Source organism: Ogataea philodendri (genome assembly GCF_020536065.1).
Source record: "Ogataea philodendri strain CBS6075 chromosome Unknown scaffold1, whole genome shotgun sequence".
NCBI classification, from domain to species: Eukaryota; Fungi; Ascomycota; class Pichiomycetes; order Pichiales; family Pichiaceae; genus Ogataea; species Ogataea philodendri.
Genome location: NW_025763889.1, coordinates 1166628 through 1190289, shown reverse-complemented (window position 1 = coordinate 1190289; position 23662 = coordinate 1166628). Strand labels below are relative to the sequence as shown.

The 23662-nt window shown below is 47.6% G+C and overlaps 18 protein-coding genes across 18 annotated transcripts; 7 read left to right on the top strand and 11 right to left on the bottom strand.

Annotated features, from left to right (window-relative positions):
* Positions 1 to 94: 94 nt before the first annotated feature.
* OGAPHI_002683 (uncharacterized protein) lies at positions 95 to 502 on the top strand (the record flags this gene model as incomplete). Its single annotated transcript, XM_046203579.1, has 2 exons — positions 95 to 129; positions 196 to 502. The coding sequence occupies 2 exons, from the start codon at positions 95 to 97 to the stop codon at positions 500 to 502; spliced, it is 342 nt and encodes a 113-aa protein (XP_046063342.1).
* Positions 503 to 512: 10 nt separating this feature from the next.
* On the bottom strand, positions 513 to 4010 carry OGAPHI_002681 (uncharacterized protein; the record flags this gene model as incomplete). Its single annotated transcript, XM_046203577.1, has 1 exon — positions 513 to 4010. One exon carries the CDS (start codon positions 4008 to 4010, stop codon positions 513 to 515), a length of 3498 nt encoding a protein of 1165 aa, XP_046063340.1.
* On the top strand, positions 589 to 2613 carry OGAPHI_002682 (uncharacterized protein; the record flags this gene model as incomplete). Its single annotated transcript, XM_046203578.1, has 3 exons — positions 589 to 1020; positions 1818 to 2156; positions 2329 to 2613. 3 exons carry the CDS (start codon positions 589 to 591, stop codon positions 2611 to 2613), a joined length of 1056 nt encoding a protein of 351 aa, XP_046063341.1.
* Positions 3706 to 4476, top strand: OGAPHI_002680 (uncharacterized protein; the record flags this gene model as incomplete). Its single annotated transcript, XM_046203576.1, has 2 exons — positions 3706 to 3988; positions 4109 to 4476. The coding sequence occupies 2 exons, from the start codon at positions 3706 to 3708 to the stop codon at positions 4474 to 4476; spliced, it is 651 nt and encodes a 216-aa protein (XP_046063339.1).
* Positions 4077 to 5861, bottom strand: OGAPHI_002679 (uncharacterized protein; the record flags this gene model as incomplete). Its single annotated transcript, XM_046203575.1, has 1 exon — positions 4077 to 5861. The coding sequence occupies one exon, from the start codon at positions 5859 to 5861 to the stop codon at positions 4077 to 4079; it is 1785 nt and encodes a 594-aa protein (XP_046063338.1).
* A 158-nt stretch (positions 5862 to 6019) lies between these two features.
* On the bottom strand, positions 6020 to 8089 carry OGAPHI_002677 (uncharacterized protein; the record flags this gene model as incomplete). The annotated part of the gene is made up of 1 exon (XM_046203572.1): positions 6020 to 8089. The coding sequence occupies one exon, from the start codon at positions 8087 to 8089 to the stop codon at positions 6020 to 6022; it is 2070 nt and encodes a 689-aa protein (XP_046063336.1).
* OGAPHI_002678 (uncharacterized protein) lies at positions 6124 to 6713 on the top strand (the record flags this gene model as incomplete). Its single annotated transcript, XM_046203574.1, has 2 exons — positions 6124 to 6160; positions 6442 to 6713. 2 exons carry the CDS (start codon positions 6124 to 6126, stop codon positions 6711 to 6713), a joined length of 309 nt encoding a protein of 102 aa, XP_046063337.1.
* A 1288-nt stretch (positions 8090 to 9377) lies between the features above and the next one.
* On the top strand, positions 9378 to 14708 carry OGAPHI_002673 (uncharacterized protein; the record flags this gene model as incomplete). Its single annotated transcript, XM_046203568.1, has 1 exon — positions 9378 to 14708. One exon carries the CDS (start codon positions 9378 to 9380, stop codon positions 14706 to 14708), a length of 5331 nt encoding a protein of 1776 aa, XP_046063332.1.
* Positions 11471 to 11959, bottom strand: OGAPHI_002676 (uncharacterized protein; the record flags this gene model as incomplete). Its single annotated transcript, XM_046203571.1, has 2 exons — positions 11471 to 11848; positions 11909 to 11959. The coding sequence occupies 2 exons, from the start codon at positions 11957 to 11959 to the stop codon at positions 11471 to 11473; spliced, it is 429 nt and encodes a 142-aa protein (XP_046063335.1).
* Positions 12434 to 13120, bottom strand: OGAPHI_002675 (uncharacterized protein; the record flags this gene model as incomplete). Its single annotated transcript, XM_046203570.1, has 2 exons — positions 12434 to 12793; positions 12932 to 13120. The coding sequence occupies 2 exons, from the start codon at positions 13118 to 13120 to the stop codon at positions 12434 to 12436; spliced, it is 549 nt and encodes a 182-aa protein (XP_046063334.1).
* Positions 13556 to 14371, bottom strand: OGAPHI_002674 (uncharacterized protein; the record flags this gene model as incomplete). Its single annotated transcript, XM_046203569.1, has 2 exons — positions 13556 to 14014; positions 14336 to 14371. 2 exons carry the CDS (start codon positions 14369 to 14371, stop codon positions 13556 to 13558), a joined length of 495 nt encoding a protein of 164 aa, XP_046063333.1.
* Positions 14709 to 14754: 46 nt separating the features above from the next.
* Positions 14755 to 15900, bottom strand: OGAPHI_002671 (uncharacterized protein; the record flags this gene model as incomplete). Its single annotated transcript, XM_046203566.1, has 1 exon — positions 14755 to 15900. One exon carries the CDS (start codon positions 15898 to 15900, stop codon positions 14755 to 14757), a length of 1146 nt encoding a protein of 381 aa, XP_046063330.1.
* On the top strand, positions 14921 to 15525 carry OGAPHI_002672 (uncharacterized protein; the record flags this gene model as incomplete). The annotated part of the gene is made up of 2 exons (XM_046203567.1): positions 14921 to 15039; positions 15177 to 15525. The coding sequence occupies 2 exons, from the start codon at positions 14921 to 14923 to the stop codon at positions 15523 to 15525; spliced, it is 468 nt and encodes a 155-aa protein (XP_046063331.1).
* Positions 15901 to 16442: 542 nt separating the features above from the next.
* On the bottom strand, positions 16443 to 16895 carry OGAPHI_002670 (uncharacterized protein; the record flags this gene model as incomplete). The annotated part of the gene is made up of 1 exon (XM_046203565.1): positions 16443 to 16895. One exon carries the CDS (start codon positions 16893 to 16895, stop codon positions 16443 to 16445), a length of 453 nt encoding a protein of 150 aa, XP_046063329.1.
* Positions 16896 to 17281: 386 nt separating this feature from the next.
* OGAPHI_002669 (uncharacterized protein) lies at positions 17282 to 18784 on the bottom strand (the record flags this gene model as incomplete). The annotated part of the gene is made up of 1 exon (XM_046203564.1): positions 17282 to 18784. The coding sequence occupies one exon, from the start codon at positions 18782 to 18784 to the stop codon at positions 17282 to 17284; it is 1503 nt and encodes a 500-aa protein (XP_046063328.1).
* Positions 18785 to 19420: 636 nt separating this feature from the next.
* OGAPHI_002667 (uncharacterized protein) lies at positions 19421 to 21250 on the top strand (the record flags this gene model as incomplete). Its single annotated transcript, XM_046203561.1, has 1 exon — positions 19421 to 21250. The coding sequence occupies one exon, from the start codon at positions 19421 to 19423 to the stop codon at positions 21248 to 21250; it is 1830 nt and encodes a 609-aa protein (XP_046063326.1).
* Positions 19477 to 20961, bottom strand: OGAPHI_002668 (uncharacterized protein; the record flags this gene model as incomplete). The annotated part of the gene is made up of 3 exons (XM_046203563.1): positions 19477 to 19687; positions 20027 to 20231; positions 20697 to 20961. 3 exons carry the CDS (start codon positions 20959 to 20961, stop codon positions 19477 to 19479), a joined length of 681 nt encoding a protein of 226 aa, XP_046063327.1.
* Positions 21251 to 21298: 48 nt separating the features above from the next.
* On the bottom strand, positions 21299 to 23518 carry OGAPHI_002666 (uncharacterized protein; the record flags this gene model as incomplete). The annotated part of the gene is made up of 1 exon (XM_046203560.1): positions 21299 to 23518. One exon carries the CDS (start codon positions 23516 to 23518, stop codon positions 21299 to 21301), a length of 2220 nt encoding a protein of 739 aa, XP_046063325.1.
* Positions 23519 to 23662: the final 144 nt, after the last annotated feature.

Here is a 23662-nt window from a genome sequence, read left to right as displayed (position 1 = left end):
GTGGTTTGGGTCCTAATTTGTCGAAAGAAAGAAATTTATTATACACTGAGCCGCAGTGGAAAAAAAATCTTTATTTTATAATCAATTCTTATTCATGTCCAAGAAGTACGACAGAGACACCAAGAGTGAGTAGTTTTCTTGCCGTTGAATACTAACCCCGTCAGCACGTGATATCAAAAAGGCCCTTGCACACAGAGCCAACCTGAGAAGGAGCTACTTCAAGCTCGTTGACCAGGAGAAACAGGAGTCTGCACAGCCTCGAGAATCCAAGGGATTGTCTTTCCAGGACCGTTTGAAGTTGAAACACGAACGCAAAGAGCGCAAGAGACAAAGTCAGATTGAGAAAACTAGAAAAACGTACCAGAAACTAAAAGAGTCGGAAAAAACCAGAGAAGTGCAGTCGAAAAAGCTACAGAAAGCCAAGACCAGAACGGGCCAGCCGCTCATGGCTCCGCGGATCAACAACCTGCTCGACAAGATCAAGAGCGAGGTGTCCAAATAATCGTTCGTATCTATATTATGACGCTATGAAAGAGCTCGTCGAGCTCTGTGTCGTGGATTTTGTCGAATTTATTCACCAGACAGTCGATGTTGATCACGTTTGGTCTCAGACACTCTTCGTTTCCATTGGCCTTGCATTGGACCGCCAACCGCTCAAACAGGTGCCGCGGGATGTCCACATATAGTCTGAACTCGCCGTTCAGTCCCATGGCCAGAAACCTGCCGTTTGGCTCGCGGTTGAGATTCCACAGCGGTTTGAACTCGCACGCATTCAACCTTGGAATAAATGGCACTTTCCACGCAACGGGCGGCTCGCCGTATTGGAGACGAGAGTCCCGTTTGGTGTCCAAAACTGTGAGAGTTTGCTGTTGGCGATCAGCAACTATCAGTTTGTCTCCCAAAATCACGCTGTTGCCCATGAGATTGCGGTTCACTGTGTCATGGTACGTCTCGGCGAGCTGTCCGTCATCCTCCCCTGAATACTCGAATGTGAATACCGAATCGTTTGCTGTAACCACCGTAACCGTTTTGTCGCTGTTGCACCGCAAAGAGCGCACCTCAGACGCAAACGATTTTTGCACAAAAACGTCGCTCAGTCGGCTCTCCGATGGCTCGTACTTGCGTAGTCGAACGTTGCTTCGAACCGCGTAAACGATCGTGGAGTCAGGAAGTTGTACAATTGCATTCACTGACGACTGCTGTGTCCACGAGTATAGCACTTTCAGGTTCAGAACGTCTTTGGCCCGTTTGATCTCGACGATCTTGACCAGACCTGTTCCGTCTCTCGTATCCTTGCATCCAATGAGAAGATGGTTGTGTGTGTAGTCGTCAACACGACGCGATTTAACCTGCCATTCGGAAAAACACAGTGGCTGTTCGTAAGAGGAGAGGATCGACTCGCCTTGGTGGATCGTCAGGACTCGTTTGGTCTTGTGGTCCACAAAAACTAGTTTTTCCGGTCCAGCAACACTCACAACAAACAGACCGTAATGCTCGTAGTACATCACGTGCAGCGGAGTGGCATCGAGCTTGATTTTCTTGGTGATCCAGTCGGGGATCCTGGAAACAAACAGACTGCACAGTCCGTCGTCGCGCACCGCAAGCAGCTGGTCTTCCTGATAGTCGGACAAAACGTCATCGTTGGCGAAATTGATCAAAGCGGCCGTGCGACATCCTCTGTCTGTTGTTTCTGAAACCCATATTCTCTCTGGATACATCGACTTTAGCAGGTCAAGTCGCCAAAGGGTCTTAGTGACAAGGAAGAAAACATGTTCGGACTGTCTAATAATTGAAATCGGGACCTCGCCGAGCTTCAGTGTCACCAGAAGCTTGTCGTTCTGGTATATGTTCAGAATGCCGTTTTTGGAGGTGAGAATCTGGTATTTTGGGGTGATCTCCATGTCGTGCGGACTCACAAAGTCAGGGCTTTTATCGCGGATACAAGTCTGGCATTCCAACCGCATCTGGCCAGAGTTGAACCGGTACTGATAGAGAACATTGTCAAACGTTCCAACAAACAGCAGAAGCTCGTCGTTCAATTGGACCAGTTTTACCATTGTGGGCTGGAAATTGTCGATTCGCGTGTTGATCAGCACATCGTCTCCAAAGACAGTAAAAGCCTGCAAGTTCACCTTCTTCGTAACATCTTCGTATTCGTACGCAACAATAATTATGTCGCATAAAACGTCTGCCAAAATAATATTTGGTAGCCACACAGACTCAAACTCGTCAGACCTGTACGTCCCAATCCGCCAGCCGTCCTGGTGCACCTGGATGTATCTGCCGTCCGAAAGCTGGGAAAAGTGAACGGTACGCTTTTCTAAATAGAAGTCGGCCAATTCCTGGATATCTCCCGTCTCGTCCTCTTTGGAAAACGCAATGTGCCTGGACTCGTACCAATTGGTCAGCACAAAGTGCTGTCTGTCGTCCAACTCAAACCGGAAAATCTGTGTCATGTCTTTGTACTTTAGTTCGGGAACAGACTTCTCGGCCCTGTGGCCCCAATGCATGTTAAATAGGGAACCGCGCGAGTCGCATCGTCCGACTGCCCAGAGCTCCTGCGTGGAAGTCGGGTTGACAAATTTGGACCGTTGCGACGGCACAATCGCATAGTCAAACGTCGGATACCAGTTGATAATACTGCCTTTGTCCTCCAGAACCTTGAGCTTGAAACACCGGCCGTTGGATTTCGGAACCAGCCGAATGATCCTGTACTCAGACGCGCCGCGCTCGCTAAAATATGTTAGCGAGTACTGTCGCTCGGCGATTTCCTCCATGCAAAACTGCGTGAACACCGTTGGCAGCACAAATAGCTCTCTGAACCTGATTTTCCACTCGCTGCGTTTTGCTGCCTTGTGCACCTCCAGCAACCAAAGCGACTCGTCGGTGGCCAGCAGAATCTGGTCGCGCGTGCCGTCCTCGTACTCGTCGTCTTCGTAGCACGTGATGGGGTACTGCGGAACATAGAACGAAACAGGCTGGATGTACTTCCCGCTGACCATCGGCATTGGGTTCCTGGAAGTGTCGCTCTCGTCGCGCGATATCATGTAATGGACTCCGTGAACCGTACATGTCGTCTCCTGGAGCAACACCAAACACTGGGTATTTTTTGCTGGAATCATAAACAAGGGGATCTCCTCCGTGTTTCGCATCATGATTGTGTGTGTCTTGATGTCGGTCAAAGACTGCTCGTGGTCGTAGATCTCGTTATACTCCATTTCGAGAATATTATGCGTGGTGCTCACTAAATTCACCAGCACCATGTAATTTTTCTCTGCCGAGTCCAAAGGCTCTAGAAACACGCTGTTGATGATCGTGCCCTTCACCACAAGGTTCTGCGAAAGCCCGAACGACGGAACCCCAAGATTATCGTATTCCAGACGTATTAGTCGGATCACCTTGGAAAATGCCCCAACAGCAACCATTTTGCCCGTTCGAAACACATTCAACCGATACCCCAGCATGTGAACGCGCTCCTCGCCAGAATATTGAAACGTGTGCAGTTTCTGCACAATCACCGGCTCAAAATGTCCATCAACAACTCGGATCCGTACTATAAGAATTACCCCTGATTCGAGCCCAACAACCAGCGAATCCTCGTATTTCGACTCCTCACACCCAGGAACCATCGCACAGCTCCAAACTGCGTCCCCAAACATCATCTTGTCCTTGTTGTTCACGCAGATCGAGGTGTTTCTCACAGCTATGTTCACATACAACGTGCGACTGGTCCCAGCCGACTCGTTCGCAGAATCCATGATCCGTGGCTTCTTGGGCTTCCAAACATCGTCCATATCGTCCAGCTCGCTGCTGAACATGTCCATCGAATCAGAAGGCTCCAAAAGCTCCTGCCATGTTGCACTGGTCAGCACCCGTTTGGATCGAACATTCGCGGCCTTTAACGACTCGTACCGCCGGTCACAAGACATCAGACAAACACGGAACTCGGGAAAATACCATCGGACCATCTCCGACGGCGCAATGGTCCGTTCAACATAAAACGGGCCCATCTAGCTAACTTACTCCCTCTGGGATTTCTTTTCGTGTGCTTGATTTAATTTTATTACAGTGTGCGATTACGTAAGCGCAGCATAGAGCCGGTCAACAGCAGCCTGCGCGTCCTCGTCCAAGGTTTCTGCGAGCTCAGACACAAACGCAGAGTACTCGGCATTGGTCTTGTCGGCAATGCGGTTCTTGGAAACAAAGCTCACCATGAACTCCACCAAAGACTCCTCCTTGACTCCCAAAAACTCCTCCAGCACCTCTTCGGCAGCTTCGCGCAGCTTCCCCACAAGCTCTGGCGACAGCGCAGCGTCTTCGTCTTTCTTGAGCGTGATCTTGACGGGCTTGTCGCCAAACGAGGCCATGAACTCGTTCTGTTCGGCATTCAGGTCCCGCTCCGCAGCGTCCTCCTCTCTGTCCTGGGCGTCCAGCCGTTCCTCGTCCGATTTCTTCTTGCTCCGGAACGCCAGATAGTTGCTGTGGTTGATATAGTAGCTGAAGTTGAGGTCGATCTTGTTCGAGTTGTCCTTGATACCGGTCACAAAGCTGTCCAAGAACCGTTTTCGTGCGGCGGCAACGTACTCTGTTTCGTACGCGTGGTGCTCGATGGTCTTGTTGAACTGGTCAACGCGCTTGTGACGAGCGTCGTCCCGCGCACGCGTCTGCTGCACACGCATCAGATACGTCTTTTCGGCACGCGCGTGTGCCTGCGCTTCCTGCTGTTTTTTAAACTCCAAATCGTCCACCCCGTCACCTTCCAAGTCTTCCTCGTCCTCGTCGCCGTCCTCGTCCATCCGGTCGCCCTGGCCAGGGAAATACATCCGCCGCAACTTCGTCTTGCTGTTCTGCTTGCCTCGGAGAATCTGCTGCTCTTTCTTCTGTGTTTCTAGCCGCAAAACCCGCATGCGGAAATCAACGACGTTCTGTTTCACCAGATTCAACATGTCGCTAGGAATATCCTCCATTTCCTTCGAGTCAACCACATACTCCTCTGACGACCCGTTTTTGTGCGACTTGCCCGAACGCAAATTCGCACCGGTGTGCTCAACTTGGCGCAATTTCTCCAAAAACAACTCTTTCGAAATCGACCCGATCTCCACCTTCTCCTCGAGCTTCTGACAAGCCTGTTTGGTGACCGACTTCATACGCAACTTCAAAGACCCTTCCTCAAGTAGTCGCTGAAACAGATCCAGGGCCAACAGATCTGAAAACTCTATGAAAACCATCTTGGGCTCAACAAGCTCGTGAACAAGTGCCGTCCAGCTGAACTTGGTGTTGATCTTTACGTCAATCCCTTCAACCTTCACAGACACCTTCCCAACGATATCGTTCATCGTGTAAGACAGCAACTGGTCGATCAAAGAGTCCGATCGCGTAATGTCACTAGAAAGACCTTCCAATACCACAGTCAGTGCGTTTTTGGTGGGATCCGTCTCGTCATGAAACAGATTCATCGAGATAAAATGCTTGAATTCGTAGTTCTCCTCGTCCTCAAGCCCAAAATGGGCTCCAGAATGGTGCGTGTACCCATTTGTGTTCTCCTCCGCCTCGGTTCCATGCAAATTCACCGTATCAAACCCACTAACAGGAACAATGTCTTGTAAACTGATGAAGTTGGGGAACCGTAAACTTTTCAATTCAGGAAACTCAGACTCCAACACCTTCTTGCCAGGTTTCTGAACATTCTCCAACACCCCAGAACCTTTCAAAGCGGGTAATCGATCAAACCCAAAATGGTAATGCATCGACATGGCCCTCACAAAAATATTTAATAGAAAAAGCTCTCTTGAATATTTCATCCAAAAAGTAGCACAGCCTTGGAGTTTTGCTAGACCTACTACCCACCACCCACCTCCCATAATTTTATATCTCGTTTTCCTTAACGTATATAACGAACGAAGTACATGCACACGACTCGCACACGAATAGCAATAATGAAATAACAATAAAAACCAGTGAACCAAAAACCAATCTTGCAAAATGACGGAATAATTCAAACAAAACACCTCCACAATTCTTAGAAGTTCTGCTCGTAAGAGTCGCCTGCGTACCCACTATTTTGCTCGGTGGGAGTGCCGGGGATTGGGTTCGGATTATAATACATGTAACACGGATACAGCGATGGGTTCGAGTTGGGATCGTAAGGCGCATAGGTGTAGTAGTATCCGGTTGCAGGCGGTGCTCCAACTCCTTGGACCCCTCCATTGTTACCAGAAACTCCAACCATAGCAGGATTATGGACCGCAGGAGACATAGGGTTGCCCATGTAGCTACCCATCTCTTTGGTTGGAACAAGGTAATAGTAGGGACCAGGCGATTGGTAGTAGTTCGGAGCACCAGCACCGCCCATAGGTGGTGCCATTCTCGTGTCAGCTAACGGGTGGCCAGCAGAGAATTTTGGAGAGTACTCATCAACATCGACAGATGTGTAGGAGTAAGTTGTCTTCGGTGCCCCATTGGTCGTAGAAGAGTATGCAGTATTTGTGTTGCGACCAAAAGTAGCATCGTCGTTCTCGTCCATTCTTCCGGCTCCGTCATGGGATAAGGCTTCCTCGTCGCTAGCCATCATTTCCGGCTCGTCGACCCGCGACACTGATAGCTTAGCCCCACCCTTGACGCTTTCAACAGAAACCTTCGCTGGAGCCCCCGGATTGGCAAATTCAAAGTTACTCTTGAATGGTTTACTTGAAGATCCGGTAGGAGAAACTTGACCCCCAAATGAGAAACGCCTCATTGGAGGAGGATTAGAAACATTTGCCTTTTTAAAGTTGGAAAATGGTTGCTGCATCTCATGCTGCTCTGTGAAGCCGTTGAAGCTACCAAGTCTGGTGCGGAAAAAATTAGGGGTTTTCTTCATCTTATTCCCAGATCCGCCATTAGATCCACTGTTGCTGCTATAAGAGTGTCTTCTTCTGAAACTCACTGGAGGTGGAGCAAGGTTCAGCTTCGGACCGTTTTCGGTGGAGAACTTGTTCTTATAGTTGTTGTACATCTCTCTGTATTGGACGTGAATCGTTTTGAACTTGAACATGGAGTGGTTCTCTCTCTCCACAGCAGATGCTGCAGCCTTTCTGGTTTCAAACTTGACAAAGGCAAAATTGTTCAATGGCCTGTTGACCAAGATTGCCTCCTTGATCTTTCCGTGTTGCTCAAATCTCTCGATCAGCTCTTCACGGTTGATGCGGGGGTCTAATTGACCCACAAAAATGGAATATTTATCAATGGTCACTTCAGGGGTATCATTGCCCTCGTCTTCCAAGTTCTGTGCCCATTCAACATTCCAAAATGGCTTGACTTTCAGGTTCGCGTATGCGCTTATTGCATCTTGACGGTAGACAAATTTGCAAAACCAGTACGAATGTGCTCCCGAGTGGATATCAACAAGATTGGATTTTTCATCCACGGAAACCAACTTTTCAATTTCCCCGTATTTTTCCAAAAATGATCTGATGGAAGATTCAACAAGGGCTTTGTTTGTGGTTTCAACATACAGAGTACGGTTGACTCTGGCCTTTTCGCATCTGATGGTTCTACCATTGAGCAAAGAGTGTTGGCCTTCGGCAATTGCTCGTTTGGCGTCTTCTTCTTTGGTGTACTGAACAAATGCGTAAGGTCTATTTGCAGGGTCCCTCAGGACTTTGACCAGCGAAATAACACCCCACTGCTTGAAGTGAGTGTTAACTGATTGGCAAAGGATGTCATCCGACAGGTTAGATGACAAACTAGCAACGAAGACACATGCAGAAGGTCTGCCCCGTTCGGCAGAAGGGCTCTCTGTTTCCTTGCTAAAGCTGTCATCTTCGTAGGAAACACTGCTATTCGCGTGTTTACTGGCTGATAGATCAGTTGGGATTTCGCCCTTCGCCTCCAGGTTGGGGTCCTTGCATTCGTGATCGGAGTCATCGCCCTCACCACAAGAGGACGCTGCTTCTGAATAGTCAGATGACTGATCACTGCCACTTTCGCTGTGGAAGTGTAGATTTTCTGTTCTCAATAGATTGTTTTCAGCCATCGGTTGGAGTTCTGAGTCTTTTTCGATCTCGGATCCTTTGAAGAATTGGATACCTCCTTCTTCAATGCTTTCCATGGTAGCCAATTGCAAGGTTGAGAAGTTTAGGAGAAAAGGAGAATTCTGGCGCTTGAAATACGAAAGCTCGATATTTTGTTGTTATTGTGCAACTTGATTCACTTTAATGCAATGGAAGCTTGATGTGATTATCGCGGATCGACTAATTCAGGCCTGATAGGCTTGGGATGAGCTCAATAATCTGGAGAAAAGTTAAACAAAAGGGGGCCACAAATATTCGACAGACTAAACCAATATAACAAGGGGGTTGGTTATCAGGGAGCAAATGACACAACGCGAAGAGTTATTTCTTGTCCTTTGTCTTTTCGAAATTATGCAATTTGTGTGAGTTGTGTGTTTAATACTGTGGATCGTGCACTGCTAAGATTTTTATTTTGACAAGCCCGAATTCCAGTGTTGATCTTGTCTGAAAGTGGATCTGACACAGAGATCTGAAACCACCCCTGTATCTGCTTTAGTATAGTAAATTTATTATTTATGCAAAAGGGTAGCCGATAGAGCAGATCGTTAGATCGCGGAGGATTTTCGTGTTTAAATTAGTTCTTGTCTTGACAGGTTCGTGGAGAAGCTCAATTTCTTGTGATGGCCACGATCTTCTGTGCCATAAAGCCGTCGGCACATGTATATGCTTGTAAGGCGAATTTTGAGATTTGTCTTCACAAAACCCCTCTGCAGTGAAATGCGTGGGAAACATCTCCATACACATGACAAGTAATCTCACACTCTGACCAGTATTCTTGCACTAATTAGACGTAATAGTCTGTCATGATTTGTTTGTTTAAATCTCCGCTCACAATAGAAATACGAGGGTGTGTGCTCTGTGTCATGCAGGTTGCAGTTACTAAAAAAAAAGTGCGGACAAAGAAACATCTGGCACTGTACCAATATTGTGTGCTTGTGTGGGATTAAGGTTAGTGAAAGAAATAATGTGACCTATTTAAGGTTTGACGATGTCCCCTTTACAAATGACTTATCAACCTTTTCAAAGAATAAACTCAACGTTTCATATTTATGTCCGGTGAATCCCTCATGTGATTTGTTTGTTTTATTGAATAATATTACCCTAAACAACGTCCATACCCTGTGGAAGGTGCACATCTCGCCTATATCGAGTCGACTGCACTACTTATTTTGGGTAAGTGCAGACGGCCTCAACACTACCTTTCCCGACATTTTCTAGATCTCTAATCACTAGCTTTCTTATCTGCACCGCCCTGATCTCAAACTCCTCGAAGTAGTGTTTGGCCGAATTTGCCCTTGAATATTTCCATCACAAAGTCAGTTTACCATGAGTGATGAATTGGCGCTTGTGGAGAAGGTCGAGCTGAGGCTGGCTCTCGCAGACACAGACCAGAAGTTTGAGACGTCTCTCGATTCGTACCTTGCTCCGATTCTTCTCAAATTTGCCTCCCCCAATTCCGATGTTCGGGCACAAATCAACAAGATGGTCAAGTATCTTCTTACGAGGATCAACTCGTCCAATGTCAAGCTCCCTGTTCTAAAACTTTTGCAGCAGGTGAAGAACCCGTCATTGTCCCCAAATGTTGACCCCACTGTGGTTCAGTCGTATACTCTGGTGTTCATTTCCAAAGGTTTGCCTCGACTGTCCCAGAAAGAGAAGACAGACCTCATTCCAATCATCATTGATGGGATTTCGACAGTGAAGCCGCTGATTGCAGCACGGCTGTTTAATATTCTTTGCAAAGCGTTGCTCGACCTCGACGTGAAGGACACTGAGAAGGAGTCGTACAGGGCGTCTCTAAATATCAACGAGACAGACAAGCAGTTTTTGCTGGAGAAGTTCTATGAGTTCATGCTGTTGGGAACAGTTCTACCCGACGAATCGCACAGTATTCCTCAAACAGTCAGTTTCCCCGGCCTGTCTGCCCAGAAGGTGGCGTTTTTCACTTACCAGGCTGGTGCGACCTTCGATCTGGGTACTTTGATCAGTTACAAAAAGGCCATTTTCAAGTTTGCAGAAACCGTGTTTCCCGAGTCCAATGCCCTCATTGCCATTGTGGCATCCGCTGATACGTCTAACTCGCTGGCTAACGACGCTCTTTCGTTCCTGAAAAGAAACAAAATCGACCACGAAGACCAGGCAATTGTGGACAAACTTATATCTCTCTTCATCGGCGACGAAACTGTCGAGCCAGCGGGCGTTTATCTACAGGAAAAAATCATGAACTTCTGCTGTCAATCACGCAAGGCAGTCAAGTCGCCAGACTCAGATAAACTGTGTTCTATGGGGCTGGAATCGGAGTACCCTAAATTGAAACAGGCCACAATCAGATTCATCAAATGGATTTCAACGGTTCTTGTGGATCAAGATGATGCGACCGACGAAAATCTATGCAAGTCAATTGCTTTGCAATTGAAAGATAATCTTTCTCAAGAGGACGTTACCACTTCCAACACAATTCAACAGAGATTCCAGTATGAGGCCTTGAGTGTGGTTCTCAGGAGGATTACTAAACTTGAAAACTGCGAGTTTATTGACTTCCTGTTCAGAATGCTTGAAAGGGAGCCTGTGGAGCTACGTTCAAGCATTCAGGACTCCTTATCGTCTCTGGCTCCATCTTTGCATACACTACCTCCACCAGAGCAACAGACGTTGAAACAGATTCTGGCTTCCTATATTTCTGTGACACCTGCATCTAAACCGACTGAAGGGTTTACCAGCTGTCGTTATATGGCTGTGAAGTACGTGAATAGTTGTTTTGCGTTCAACGATCCCCAAGCTAGAATCCTGGATATTTTTGCACAGACCCAATTTGATAGACCAGAAACGATCGAGGAGGCTGGAAAAGGTTTGCATCCTTACTATTTTTCCTTATTGCAGTCGTTTGGAAACTCCGGTATCGATTCTGCTAAAATCGAATTCCCTTCATTCGTCTCCATTCTCGATGAAGCACAGAAGTCAGAGCATGTCAATTTTGATAAAGAGCTGAATTTTGCTTGGAAATGTTTGGTGATGCAGGCTATCAAGGGTCAAACAACAGTGATTGTTGCTGACCAACAATGGGACACCAGATTAGAGAACGCACTGGATTACGACGAGAAAGTGAAACAGCTTGTTGTTGATGAAATGAAACGATTGGACTCGGTGGATCTTAATGGCGAATCGGCTTTATTGAGTTTCCTCGAAAAGCAGTTGGACGTTTTCGTGACCTACTCGTCTCTTGAAACAGGAAAGGTTTTGTACCAAGCATTGGTTTCCAGTCCCGCTAATGCGGTCTCGAAGCTTTCCGGCTACATTGACAAACTCAAATCCATGCTTAACGTTTCTGTTTCCGATGAGGTTCTTTTGTACGCATCGAAATCATTGGCAATCATTGGCTCGCATAGTGTCCTGCCAAACTCAGAGCTCGTTTCTTTACTTCAAGATGTTTTGAAGAAAGAACACATCAGTGCGTTATGCTTCTTGATATCCCAACTGGTTCTACAGAAGAGACTAGATGTGATCTCTGACGAGCTATTCACTTCTGTTCTTTCCAAGATCAACGATGATATGCTTTCAAGCTCTACAAGAGCACAAAGAGGCGCATTGGAAGGTCTCAGCCAACTTTCGCTATTTGGGTGCCTTGGGCCTGTTGTTTCATTGTCTGCTTCGACCGAAAGTTTCAAGACGAAATTTGTTGAAAACCTTTTACCTTTGGTGAAGAAGTTCAATGAGCGTGCAACCACAGCTCTTTCTTGTTTGACGTTGTCCTTGGAAGTTCCTGAAGCTGACAGTCTTTCTCCGATCGAGTCGGTGCTCTACGAGACACACGTCTCCAAACAAACTGATTTCCACTTCACTTCGGGAGAGGCATTTACAATCATTGCTGCAGGCTCCCAATCGAAAGTTGTTGATAGCAAGCTGGACATTCGTGACCACAGCTTTGAGCCTCAGCTTGTCAAGAACCTCACTCGGCTGCCATTGATTTTGGACACCATCATCCAGGCATGTGCAAACACTAAGCCATCTTTGAGAAGAGCCGGTTGTATCTGGCTACTTTCATTTGTGCAGCACTGTGGGCATCTTGAATACGTGAAGACCAAGCTGGATATTCTCCAGAAGTCATTCTCCCGCTTTCTAGCTGATAAAGATGAGATAATCCAAGAATCTGCATCCAGAGGATTGAGTATTGTTTACGAAATGGGAGACGCCGACCTGAAGGATACTTTGACGCACAACTTGTTGAGTTCTTTTACCGACTCCGGAAAATCCATCAGCACTGGATTTGTTCACGAAGATACAGAGTTATTCGATCCGGGTGTCATGAACACTGGAGACAGTTCAGTTTCTACTTATAAAGACGTCTTGAGCTTGGCCAGTGAGGTTGGAGATCCAAGTCTGGTTTATAAATTCATGTCTCTGGCCAAAAACTCTGCTCTTTGGTCTTCCAAGAAGGGAATAGCGTTTGGATTGGGTGCAATTCTAGATAAGACCAAGCTGGAGAACTTGATTGCCAACGACGATAAGCTGTCGTCTCGATTGATTCCAAAGCTTTTCAGATACAGATTTGATCCTAGTCCGTCCGTTGCCAGAACGATGAACGATATCTGGACGTCGCTTCTTCCAAACTCCAATGTTGTCACTGATAATTTTGATGCTATATTGAAAGATTTGTTGCTCAACATGGGAAACAGAGAATGGAGAGTTAGACAAGCCTCTGCTTCAGCAGCGCAAGACTTGTTGCGTCTGGTTTCCTTTGACCGCTATGAGTCGCAATTGGAGAAGATCTGGACTATGTCATTCAGAGTTATGGATGATATCAAGGAGAGCGTTCGTTTGGAAGGAAACTCGCTGACAAGATATCTTGCAACCACTATGGTGAACAAGATCTCGAGTGCTACTACACCAGGAACAGAAGACTCCAAGATTCTTTCGCAACTGGTGCCATTCCTTCTGGGACCGAACGGTTTGCTGAACGATTCTGACGATTTGAAGAATTTTGCACTTGAGATTGTCATTAAACTTTCAAAGTCATCTTCGTTGTTGTTGAAGCCGTTCATTTGTGATATGGTTGAGCAGCTGGTGATCATGATGTCTTCGATTGAGCCGCAAATTGTCAATTATCTGGCTTTGAATGCAGACAAATACAACATGAAGTCGGACGATATCGACTCCCACAGACTGCACTCTATTGGAAGCTCGCCCTTGATGGAAGCCATTGAGCAGTTGATGAATCTTCTGGATGATAATCTGATGCCTGATTTCGTCACACACCTTTCCAATGGCGTTAAGAAGTCTGTTGGTCTGCCTTCTAAAGTTACTGGGTCTAAGATCATTATCACGCTAATCACCCGGCATTACTTTGTTGCACAGAAATATGGCGATGAGCTGTTGAAGATCTGTATGGGCCAGCTCAAGGACAGGAACGAGACGGTTTCTAGATCTTATGCCATTTCCGCTGGCTACTGTGTCCGTGTTGCTTCTCTGAAGAGAATTGAGAGTCTTTCCAAGAAGCTGACCGGTTACTACTTCGAGGCTGGAGACAACGAGAGATTGCGTATTCTTGCGGCCAACACGTCCGAGTCCATCTCAAGATACTCCACCGACAAGTTCCAATCTGTTGCGGTGAATTTCCTGCCACTGGCCTTCATTGGAAAACACGACCCGGTCAAAGAGGTTGGCTCTGCGTTCAGCAAGGAATGGGAAGATTCCACTTCTGGCGGAAGCGGTCCGGTGAAACTGTATCTGAAAGAGATCATTGGTCTGATCAGAACCCATATCGACTCCACCAACTTCCAGATTCGGCAGAGCATTGCGCTGTCCATCATTGAGATCGTGGACCGGCTTGGCAACGAGCTCAACTCGCTCGGCCAGTATCTTGGCGACTTGTATGATATCCTTCTTGTTTCTTTGAAAGGGCGTTCGTACAAGGGAAAGGAAAATCTATTAAAGTCCCTGATTCTTCTGGCTATCAAGACCCCAAACTATTTCAACGATAACGAGGCTATCTTCAACAATGTGAAGCACACTGTTCTTGTGGAGGCCAGACGGAAAAACAAAGAGTACTCTGTGCATAGTGTCCGTTCCCTGGGAGTGTTCTTGGGAGCATTCCCGGACGAAGATGTCTATCAAGAGTATTTGGAACTGGTGACTCCTTTCATTGTGCCAAAGACTCAAGACGGATCCGATATGGACACCGACTCTGAGGAAGAGGAGCCTTCCAAGGCCAACAAGAAGGCCAAGGATGCCCGGCTCGAAGACACAAAGATTCTGTTCCTTGAGAACCTGGTGGACGCTCTGAATACATCCCAGCCAGAACCAAAACTTGTCTCCTTCATCATGTCCAACTTAGTTGACTATTTCCAAGACAACAGATACCAGCAGACTTATAAAACACAACTGGCTATCATCAAGGCGTTCAAAGACCTGTTGGTTCCAGGAGTTCTGGACCAAGTGTCCAAACAAGAATTATTTGAGATCTGGAAAGTGATCTCAGACAACTGTGCAAACAGAGAGAATCTACAAAACGTCCTGGTGGCCTTTATTAGAACGACCCAGGAGTTCCAGAAAAGCTGTTCTGAGTTCCGGTCGGCCTGCTCCCAGAAACTGGAGGCCCTTGCCGGATTGAACATCAACTCGGTGATCAACAAAGAGATAGAAAACGCATTACATAGTTAGAACACAGCTTGGCGGAAGCGCGTATATTTCAATCAGTACACAAGAGTTAACATCCACCTCTCAGTCTCAGAACCAAGTGGAGAGTGGACTCCTTCTGGATGTTGTAGTCTGAGAGAGTTCTGCCGTCCTCCAATTGCTTTCCGGCAAAAATGAGTCTCTGCTGGTCAGGAGGAATTCCTTCCTTGTCCTGAATTTTAGACTTAACATTGTCAATGGTGTCCGATGACTCAACCTCCAAGGTAATAGTCTTACCGGTGAGAGTCTTGACGAAAATCTGCATACCTCCTCTCAGTCTCAACACCAAGTGCAAAGTGGATTCCTTTTGGATGTTGTAGTCAGACAAAGTTCTGCCGTCTTCCAATTGTTTACCTGCAAAGATAAGTCTTTGCTGGTCTGGTGGGATACCCTCCTTATCTTGAATCTTCGACTTGACGTTATCGATTGTGTCCGAGGACTCCACTTCCAAAGTGATGGTCTTACCGGTCAAGGTCTTCACAAAGATCTGCATACCACCTCTCAGTCTAAGCACCAAGTGGAGAGTCGACTCCTTCTGGATGTTGTAATCGGAAAGGGTTCTGCCGTCTTCCAGCTGCTTACCGGCGAAAATCAATCTCTGCTGGTCTGGTGGAATGCCCTCCTTGTCCTGGATCTTGCTCTTGACGTTGTCAATCGTGTCCGAAGACTCAACCTCAAGAGTAATGGTCTTTCCGGTCAAAGTCTTGACAAAGATTTGCATACCTCCTCTCAATCTCAACACCAAGTGGAGAGTCGACTCCTTTTGAATGTTGTAGTCAGACAACGTTCTGCCATCCTCTAACTGCTTACCAGCGAAAATAAGTCTTTGTTGGTCAGGTGGGATACCCTCCTTGTCCTGAATTTTAGACTTAACATTGTCAATGGTGTCCGATGACTCAACCTCCAAGGTAATAGTCTTACCAGTTAAGGTCTTGACGAAAATTTGCATACCACCTCTCAATCTGAGAACCAAGTGCAAAGTGGACTCCTTCTGAATGTTGTAGTCAGAAAGGGTTCTTCCGTCCTCCAATTGTTTACCTGCGAAAATGAGTCTTTGCTGGTCAGGAGGGATTCCTTCCTTATCTTGGATTTTGGATTTGACGTTGTCAATAGTGTCTGAGGACTCGACCTCGAGCGTGATGGTCTTTCCAGTGAGGGTCTTAACGAAGATCTGCATTTTAAGCGTTAAAGAGTATAATAATTAGTTAGTGGGGTTTACGGAATGCGCGAGGTATTTATGTTGCTCAGAAACAGGCAATTTCGGTGGCAAAGACCACTACTCCAAAAAAAGAAACAATAAATATCTCTTCACCAGCCACGACAGATAACAGAGCTGCCAAACAGATTGATCGGTATAACCAGGTTATAACCATATTTCGTAAGAAGTGGAAACCGGTAATTTTACTTGTATGGCCTCGAGTGTGTCTATTCAGTGCACATACGTCATGGATGACTTGTTTGCAGTGCCATGTATGGCGGTATCTGTCCCAATATTGTGGAAGCCGGCTGCCGTGCGGCTCGGTTTGAAGGAATGGTATGTGGCGGTAACCGCCCTCTTTTTTGTGGCGCAGGGGGCTGCCCCCTATTGATGCCAGAACTTTCCGGCGGGGTGCGGCTGAGATGGTCTCTTGTTAAATAAGGGGGATAGACCCTCCATGTTTTACGCGTCATAACAGGTTATTAAGAAGGTAGATAGCGTAGTCATTAGCAATTATTAGGTCAGCGGACTCTCAAGGACCGCGTGTCTGTGTAGTTGGAATCCTCCTCCAACTCCAAAATGTTGCTCAGCTTGCTTCCGCGCCGCTCTTTCTCCTCGTCCGACGACGACGGATACAGGTCCAGATCTCTGAACAGGTCGGCACGGTTGATCTCCAGCGACTTGCAATTGCGGTCGCTCGTGAACGAGGGCCGGCTCGGAAGGTCCAGCGACGACCGCGGCGTGGGCAGTTTCATGTCCTCTCTGAATGTGATGAACTCCTGTCGCTTCTGAAGCAACAAGTCCTGGTCTTCCAGCAACCGGAATGTCTCTGATGCCTTGTTTCTGATGTTGGACGCGATCTGGCGCTGGTCCGGGTGGCTATTTGAGTCTATTTGGTACTCTTTGAGGGCTCTTATGGTGAATTGGTTGGTCTTTAGCCACGAAACAAACCCGGAAGATGACGTTTGAAGCATATATAGCACGATTGTTAGCGCCTTTTGGATCTGGATCGCGTTTTTCGATCTCAGGTTTCGAGCAAGCTCTTTGCAGATAATGCCAAGATCGCGAGGTTGATTTGATAGCCGAGACAGGCTATTGAGCTCGGACGTCGTGGGACCCCACCGGGTGTTGGAGGTGGCTTCCTTAATCAATGCCTCGCTCTGTGGCGTCTTTCTCAGGAGCGCCAGGCCGAGTTTCTTCATTCCAAGACAAGAAGAACTGATGTTGTATCAAGTGCAATGATTATTTTTTTTTTTTTACACTAGTTTACTTTCGGCAACATTTCGGAGCTAAATGGTTCAACGGTGTATTACCGAAGGAAAATGCTGGTGTCGTAGTCTATGATTATATTACATCTGTATTATACATCGGCAAGCAACTCGAACTTGGACAGCGTTCCGTTTTTCAGTACCGCGTAGATCTCGTACCCGTCGTCTTTTCCACGCACAGCAACATCAACAACGGCCTGGTCGATGTCTGGTAGCTGTTTAGTCTCGGAGCCCCATTGTTTAGATTTCTTGTGATATCTGAACAAGAACCTGTCGTTGAACAGAAACGTGGAGGCAGGGTCGATGGATAGAATGGCGCTCGAGTCCGGAGAGTCCAAAACGGACTGGAAAGTGTCCTTACGCAGATCATAGACCCCGACTTTGGGGCCGTCTTCAGTAACAACGTGCAGAGCCAGCGAGTACCCGTTCGGAGCAAACAGCAAACTGTCAATTGAGACGATCTGGCCCACTTTTTCCGTCGACACGGTCAGCTCAAACGAGGTTTTTGCGGTGTTGAATATTTTCACCTGGTTGTCTGCAAAAAGTAGTCCCAAAAATAGACCGTCCTGGTGGAATGCAACGTCCTTAATGTCGGACTCAAATGCCTGCGATTCGTACAGTTTGGTCTCCCCTTCGAAGACCGACAAAGTATCTTTTTGAGCCAGGAATAAAAATGGTAGCAGCGGATGTCCCAGAATTTTCACAGCCGGTTTCTTTGCCACAGTAAGCTGGTACGTTGTTTCGGGTCCTGTCACAGTTAAAGTGCCGTCTGTACCTGCGTAGGCATATGTCTCGTTGTTGAGCCAGCCCAAACCGTTGATCTTGGCTCTTTTTGGAAGCGAGTGCTCTTGGACTAAAGTACTTTCCAAAACATCGTACACGACCACCGTATTGTCTGAGTAGCCAACCAACACTTTTGTCTTCAAATTGTTGAACACCGTGCTTGTGGCTGTCGATGATTTCTTCTGGTTTTCCCAGATCTTGGACTCGGAAATCGACACGAGCTTGATGTCCTGGTCGTCTCCGATTGGCGACTTATATTTATGGGATTTATGCTGCTGGTAGAGTTGGACATGGGCGTCTGTGAGCTGGGAAGAGTATTCCTCTGCGAGAGGAAGCGATCCGTGAACACGTTCGTCCTGAACAGGTTCGTCGATATCTATTGGCTGGCCAGTACCCAGCTTGATTGTGATATCCTCCAATGCCTTCTTTGCCTCGTCGCGTTCCTTAATGGCTGCCGCAGCGACTCGCACGGCGGCATCCTGCTTGTACAGCGCGAGACTGAGCTCTTTTTTATAATTTGTCAATTGTTTGCGTAATTCGAACGATTCAAGCGCCAAGGCGTCCCATTCGCGCTGGAAAATTGTGAGCAACGAAGGGATCGACGTGGAAGATGCCTCGCGCACCACCAACGGCTTTTCGAGTGCCGAAACTTGGACAGGAATAAGTTCGTCTACAGACAGCGACTCGCCCGAGATCGGATCCTTGCCCTGCTGTTGGATGTACTTCTCCACGACGCGTTTTTCAAAAACGTGGCCGGACTTGGGCGACACCACGGGCTCTTCTGCCGGCGTGTTGGAGATGGAACAGATCATCAAGTGGATTGTTTGTCTAGTAAAATTTTCAAAGTGTAAGGCTACGCCACGTCTTAACAGTCTGGGTTATTTTTTTTTTCTACCGTCAGTGTGGCTAGTGTAACGGAGCCAAAGGGTTCATCGTTTTTGGTGGCGTGTACTGTTTGTCAGTGGGGGAGGGTTGACTAAACCCAGCCCAGCATAGGCCTAGTACAAGAACCTTGTCTCCCCCCACAAAGAGATTCTACAATTTTTCCTATCCTGCCCCCCACCCATTAGGCGGCTAACAGCCTGAGCAAACGACGCATCGTCTCGCCACAAAAAGAAAAATTGTAGGTCAAACGACCGAATGACGAAAAAAGACAATTTTTGTAGCGGATTCTTTAACTTTACCAAAGTTCTTCTTCCAAAGCGTACTTTCGGGCATTAACATAAGCGGTTGCCGCCAGGGTTTTGTCTGATTAAAGGGACACGCTTGTACAAGCACAAAACACTGGTTCGTACAGTCTCAAGCTGTCCATTGGACCTCGCTTTGGCAACTTCTACTCAAAGCCACAAGAAGGCTGTTCACCACCATAGACTTTGGACTGGGTGCTTGTTGATTCATTGGGGTGAATTTGGTGCGCGTATTTAGTTTCAAACGCGTCCGGATTCCAAATGTTGGTATCTTCCGAAAATAGGCCGGTGGCCGATCATGATACAAGAACAAGTATTCAAAACGTCAATGGGTCTACAGGTTTTCCTACGGACCCGTCCAATTCATCGTCGCGCTCTTCTCCCAAATCCAAGTCTGTGCAGACCACAGATCTCCGCTCATTCTCGTCCACGTCGTCTTCGCCCGCCAAATTTAGAGGAATCAAGTATAAAGGACGACCTCCCATCACAGAGGTGGGGGAGCTGATGGAGCTATGCGAGGAGTTTCTGCTCACCAAGAATGTCACCGGGTTGTCAATGATTGCCCGTCAAAGAGGTCTTCCGCCGTCTCTTAGACACAAAATCTGGCCTGTTCTGCTAAAGTACCATCCGTACGTGTTAGATCCGTATGTTCAGCCGGACGATGATGGAGAGGACGACGAGCTGAAAATCCCTGTTGCCCAGATCAAGGCGGATCTCCACAAGTATCTGAAGAATGCCGAGCGGTACAAGCCCAAGACCATGAGTCCTGAGCTGACAGATCTGTTTGAAATCCAGGATAAGATCTTTGAGACTCTGGAGCATTCGATTGTCAAGTTCCTTAAGAAGTGGGGGTCCATCGTTCATTACAACTCGGGACTGGCGTGGATCGCTCTCGGGCTGGCCGAATGGATTCCTCCGTTGGCAGACTCGCAGATCGTGCTTTGCGGTAAAGACGACGTTGCGAAAAATGGCACAAAGCTCAGAAACGTCAACGAGACATATTTCGAGAAAATGGAGCACGAGAGCGGCTCCGTGAGTGTCTCGTCCACTCTGAGCTCGACACCAGTTGTGTCTTCTTCACCACGGTCAGTCTCCAGTTTGGAAAGCACAAACGCTCAGCTTTCTGGCATGAGCTATCCGTTCAAGGCAATGACTTTTGCCGAGATCTACGAACGAATGGTTTTGGTAATTCTGCACACACCCGACCCGCTGAGCAGACCGGAATCCAAGTCCAGTGATGACCAGCACGACGAGTCGTCCGACGACCTGCCAAAAATGGGCGGGTGTATTGAGGACAGAATCTCGTTCTTCCTGTACTGTCTGCGACAGCTGTTGCCGGAACTTCACCGGTTTCTTTCCGAAGAGGACTTGCTCAAGGGAGATTGGATTCTGTGGTGGCTCAAGTACTGTTCGTCGAAGGTATGGTCCCGTTACGATAGAGGAAGAGTCTGGGACTTGCTTCTGGGTTTCAGAAGCACCTACAACGAAAAGGACATGCCGCAACTCGAACAGCTCACCGAGGAGCAAAAACGGCTACTGGGACCCGACCTGTTCTGGAACCCGCTGTCGGAACCAGAGGTAAATTCCAAAAAACACCGTTCTAGCAGCATAAAGACCTTGATCAACCAGGTGTCGCTGTCGTTCGACAAGACCCCGACTTTGGCTTCTCTGTCGCTCCGTGACGACGACGTGGAAGACATGCCGTTGTCGGAGTCGACGTTGCCGTTTTCGCAGATAGACGCGCACGTACAGCTCATCTTCATCTCGTTGGCTTTCCTCAAAGCCAAAGAGTTCACCATCATGGAATTGGACCAATCTGAAATAAAGCAGTTGCTCAACAACCTCTCGTCATTGAAAACGTCCGAGATCCGCTCACTTGTGGGCGGTGACGGCCAAACAACATCCGCCACGGTGCTCGCAGACAAGTGTCAGTGCTCTGTCTGCACCGGAAGCGCAAATAGCACGTCCAGCTGTCTTTCGTCCCATAATTTCCAAGTGAAAAAGTCCAATAGAGACATCGAAAACATCATCCTCGAGGCCGGCGAGCTTTGGAGAAAGTTCATCTACCTCGAAATGGTGGAAGACCGTTGACCCAGTTTCGTATTTACAATTATTAGCGTACTTGAATGATTATTCTATTTATTCCTGAATTAGTCCCATCTTGCGCCGTCTCTCTTTCTCTTTCTCGATGGCCACTTGGTTCACTTTGTTTCTCTTGCTCTCCTGCTGCTTCAACTTCTCCAGCTTCCGGGCCTTTTTGGCCTCCGCCAGAGCACGCAGTCGGTCCATCTCGGCGTCCTGGTTCTTTTTCTTGTTCTCTTTCTCGCTCAGCTTATTCTTGTGCAACTTCTCCAACATCTGAAGCTCCTTGTCTCTCTCGGCAATCTTGTCTCTATAAAGCTTCTCCAGCTCGTCGTTGTCCTGTTGCTCCTGCTGTTCCTCGACCTTCTTCTCCGACTCTGTCTCGGTTTGTTCTTGTTCCTTCTGCTCCTTCTTCAATTCTTGCATGATATCTTCCTCCAACTCCTTCTCCTGCTTCTGCTTGAGCTCGTCGTTAACATTAGAGTTAATGATATCATGATCGTTGGTCTTCTTGAACTTGACAAACCGGTAATTCTTGCCGTTCTTTCCACTAACGTATGGATTCAGCGGGAAATGGCCAAAAAGCTCTTCTTGATAGCTCTCATCCTCCATTCTCTGTTTCTCGCTCTTAAGCTTCTCCAACAGAGCAGATTCCAGGTTCCGACTCATATCCTCCACGGCAAAGTGCTCGTTCTCATTATCGTCCTCATCAAGAACATCCTCGTCCATATCCTGAAGGTACTCGTCGACTTCACTCCAGTCGATGTTGATGTCTCGCTTCAGGTCGGTGTTTTTGAAAACGTTGAACTTGAGTCCCTGCCACTCGGAATCCACCTCTTCGAACGCTTTCATCCAAATTTTATCATACAGCTTCTGGATCCGAGCCCTTTCGAGCCTGTTGGTCTCCTCCTCAGCCATCCACTTCATGTGCTTGATATCGTCCGAGGAAGGTTCGTAAATGTGCCAAATCGTGTAATGAGGAAGTCCAATCACCGAGAAGTTCATCGTCCGACAAAGCTTGCCGAAACCCTCCGTCTCGGCGTGCTTCTTGAACGAAAATGCAGGGAACATGGCTCCGCTGCGAAAAACGTACCCTTTGCTCAAAATCGAAACACCTCCAATCCCATCCAGCTCCATCTCGACTTCGGGATCTCCAAATGGATCTCTCAAGTAAGCCAGATGGGTTCTCCAGGTAGCATATTCCGGATACCCTTCCACAATGACGGCGTCTTCATCCAGCTTGTCTGCTAGTTCGATTCCACCCTCACTTTCCTGCCACGAGTTCAAATCGTACGGTTGTTCGTAGCCAAGCCAGTCTGGCAGTGGACGCCAGATATTAGGAACAATCACGTCTCTGTCGTGGTGCATTAGGTCCTCAATGATCGTAGGAGGAACAGTTTCAACGTCTGCATCTCTCCAGTACACCCAAGAATGGTCTGGGCGGAGAGCGGTAGCAAGTAGCCAGTTTCTGGCAATGGCCATCAATTTCCGTCTAGGGCCCTGTGCCTGGAATCCGTGACGGTCAGAGAACGATTGACCAATGATCTGACCAAAATCCTTCTCGTAGATGTTGATTCTTCCGAAATGGAGAGACGAGTCCTTGTCGGTTTGAATTTTCTTGAGCTCTCGTTTCAAAACCTTGATGGTCGAGTCTGTTGTGTCCGAGATCAGAAACGCTAGATCTATCAGGTTGTGCGGGTACGTCATGTTGCGCATGTGCTCGAAAAACATCGGTAGGTGGGGGGCGGCGTCTCTTAATGGAACACAAAGCAAAACCCGTTCACGATGGTTCCATCCGTCAGGCGACGAGGAAGCAGACTCCTTGAGGTCGTAAAACTCGATATTGTAGTCGTCGTAGGCACCTGACTCGCTATGGTAGCCTGACGGAAGGTCCGGGTAGTAGTTTCGGTCATGGTGGGTGTTGAACTTGAACAAAGACAGCGTCGTTGGAGAGTAATACGTAATCAAAAAGGTGACGATGAACAGCACTGGAAGCACAGCATAGACGATCCAGACAAGGCCTCCCAGTAAAGATCTAGCCGGGTTCGTCTCGTAGTCGTCGTCGTCGCTGGAATCGTCCTCGTCTCCGGGGAAATCGAGCTCGAACTTGGCCAGTCTTTTTCGAGGGACATTAAGGCTGCCCGTTTCAGGGGACAGAGGGGTGACGATCGAGTCGTCTGGGGAAGATTGAGAGACAGTGTTGGTCTGATGAGAGTCATCACCCGCGCGGCCTTCCACTTCGTCAAGCAATTTATCAAGATTTATGTCCTGAGACATTGTCAACCAGAATTTCTTGATAAAAGACACTTAATCAATATAAGAGAGAAAAAAATCAGATAGTTTCCGGGCTGTGGAATAAATCCGTTGAGGATGCAATTAGCTATTTAAAATACACATACACAGGGGCATCAAGTAAATCAT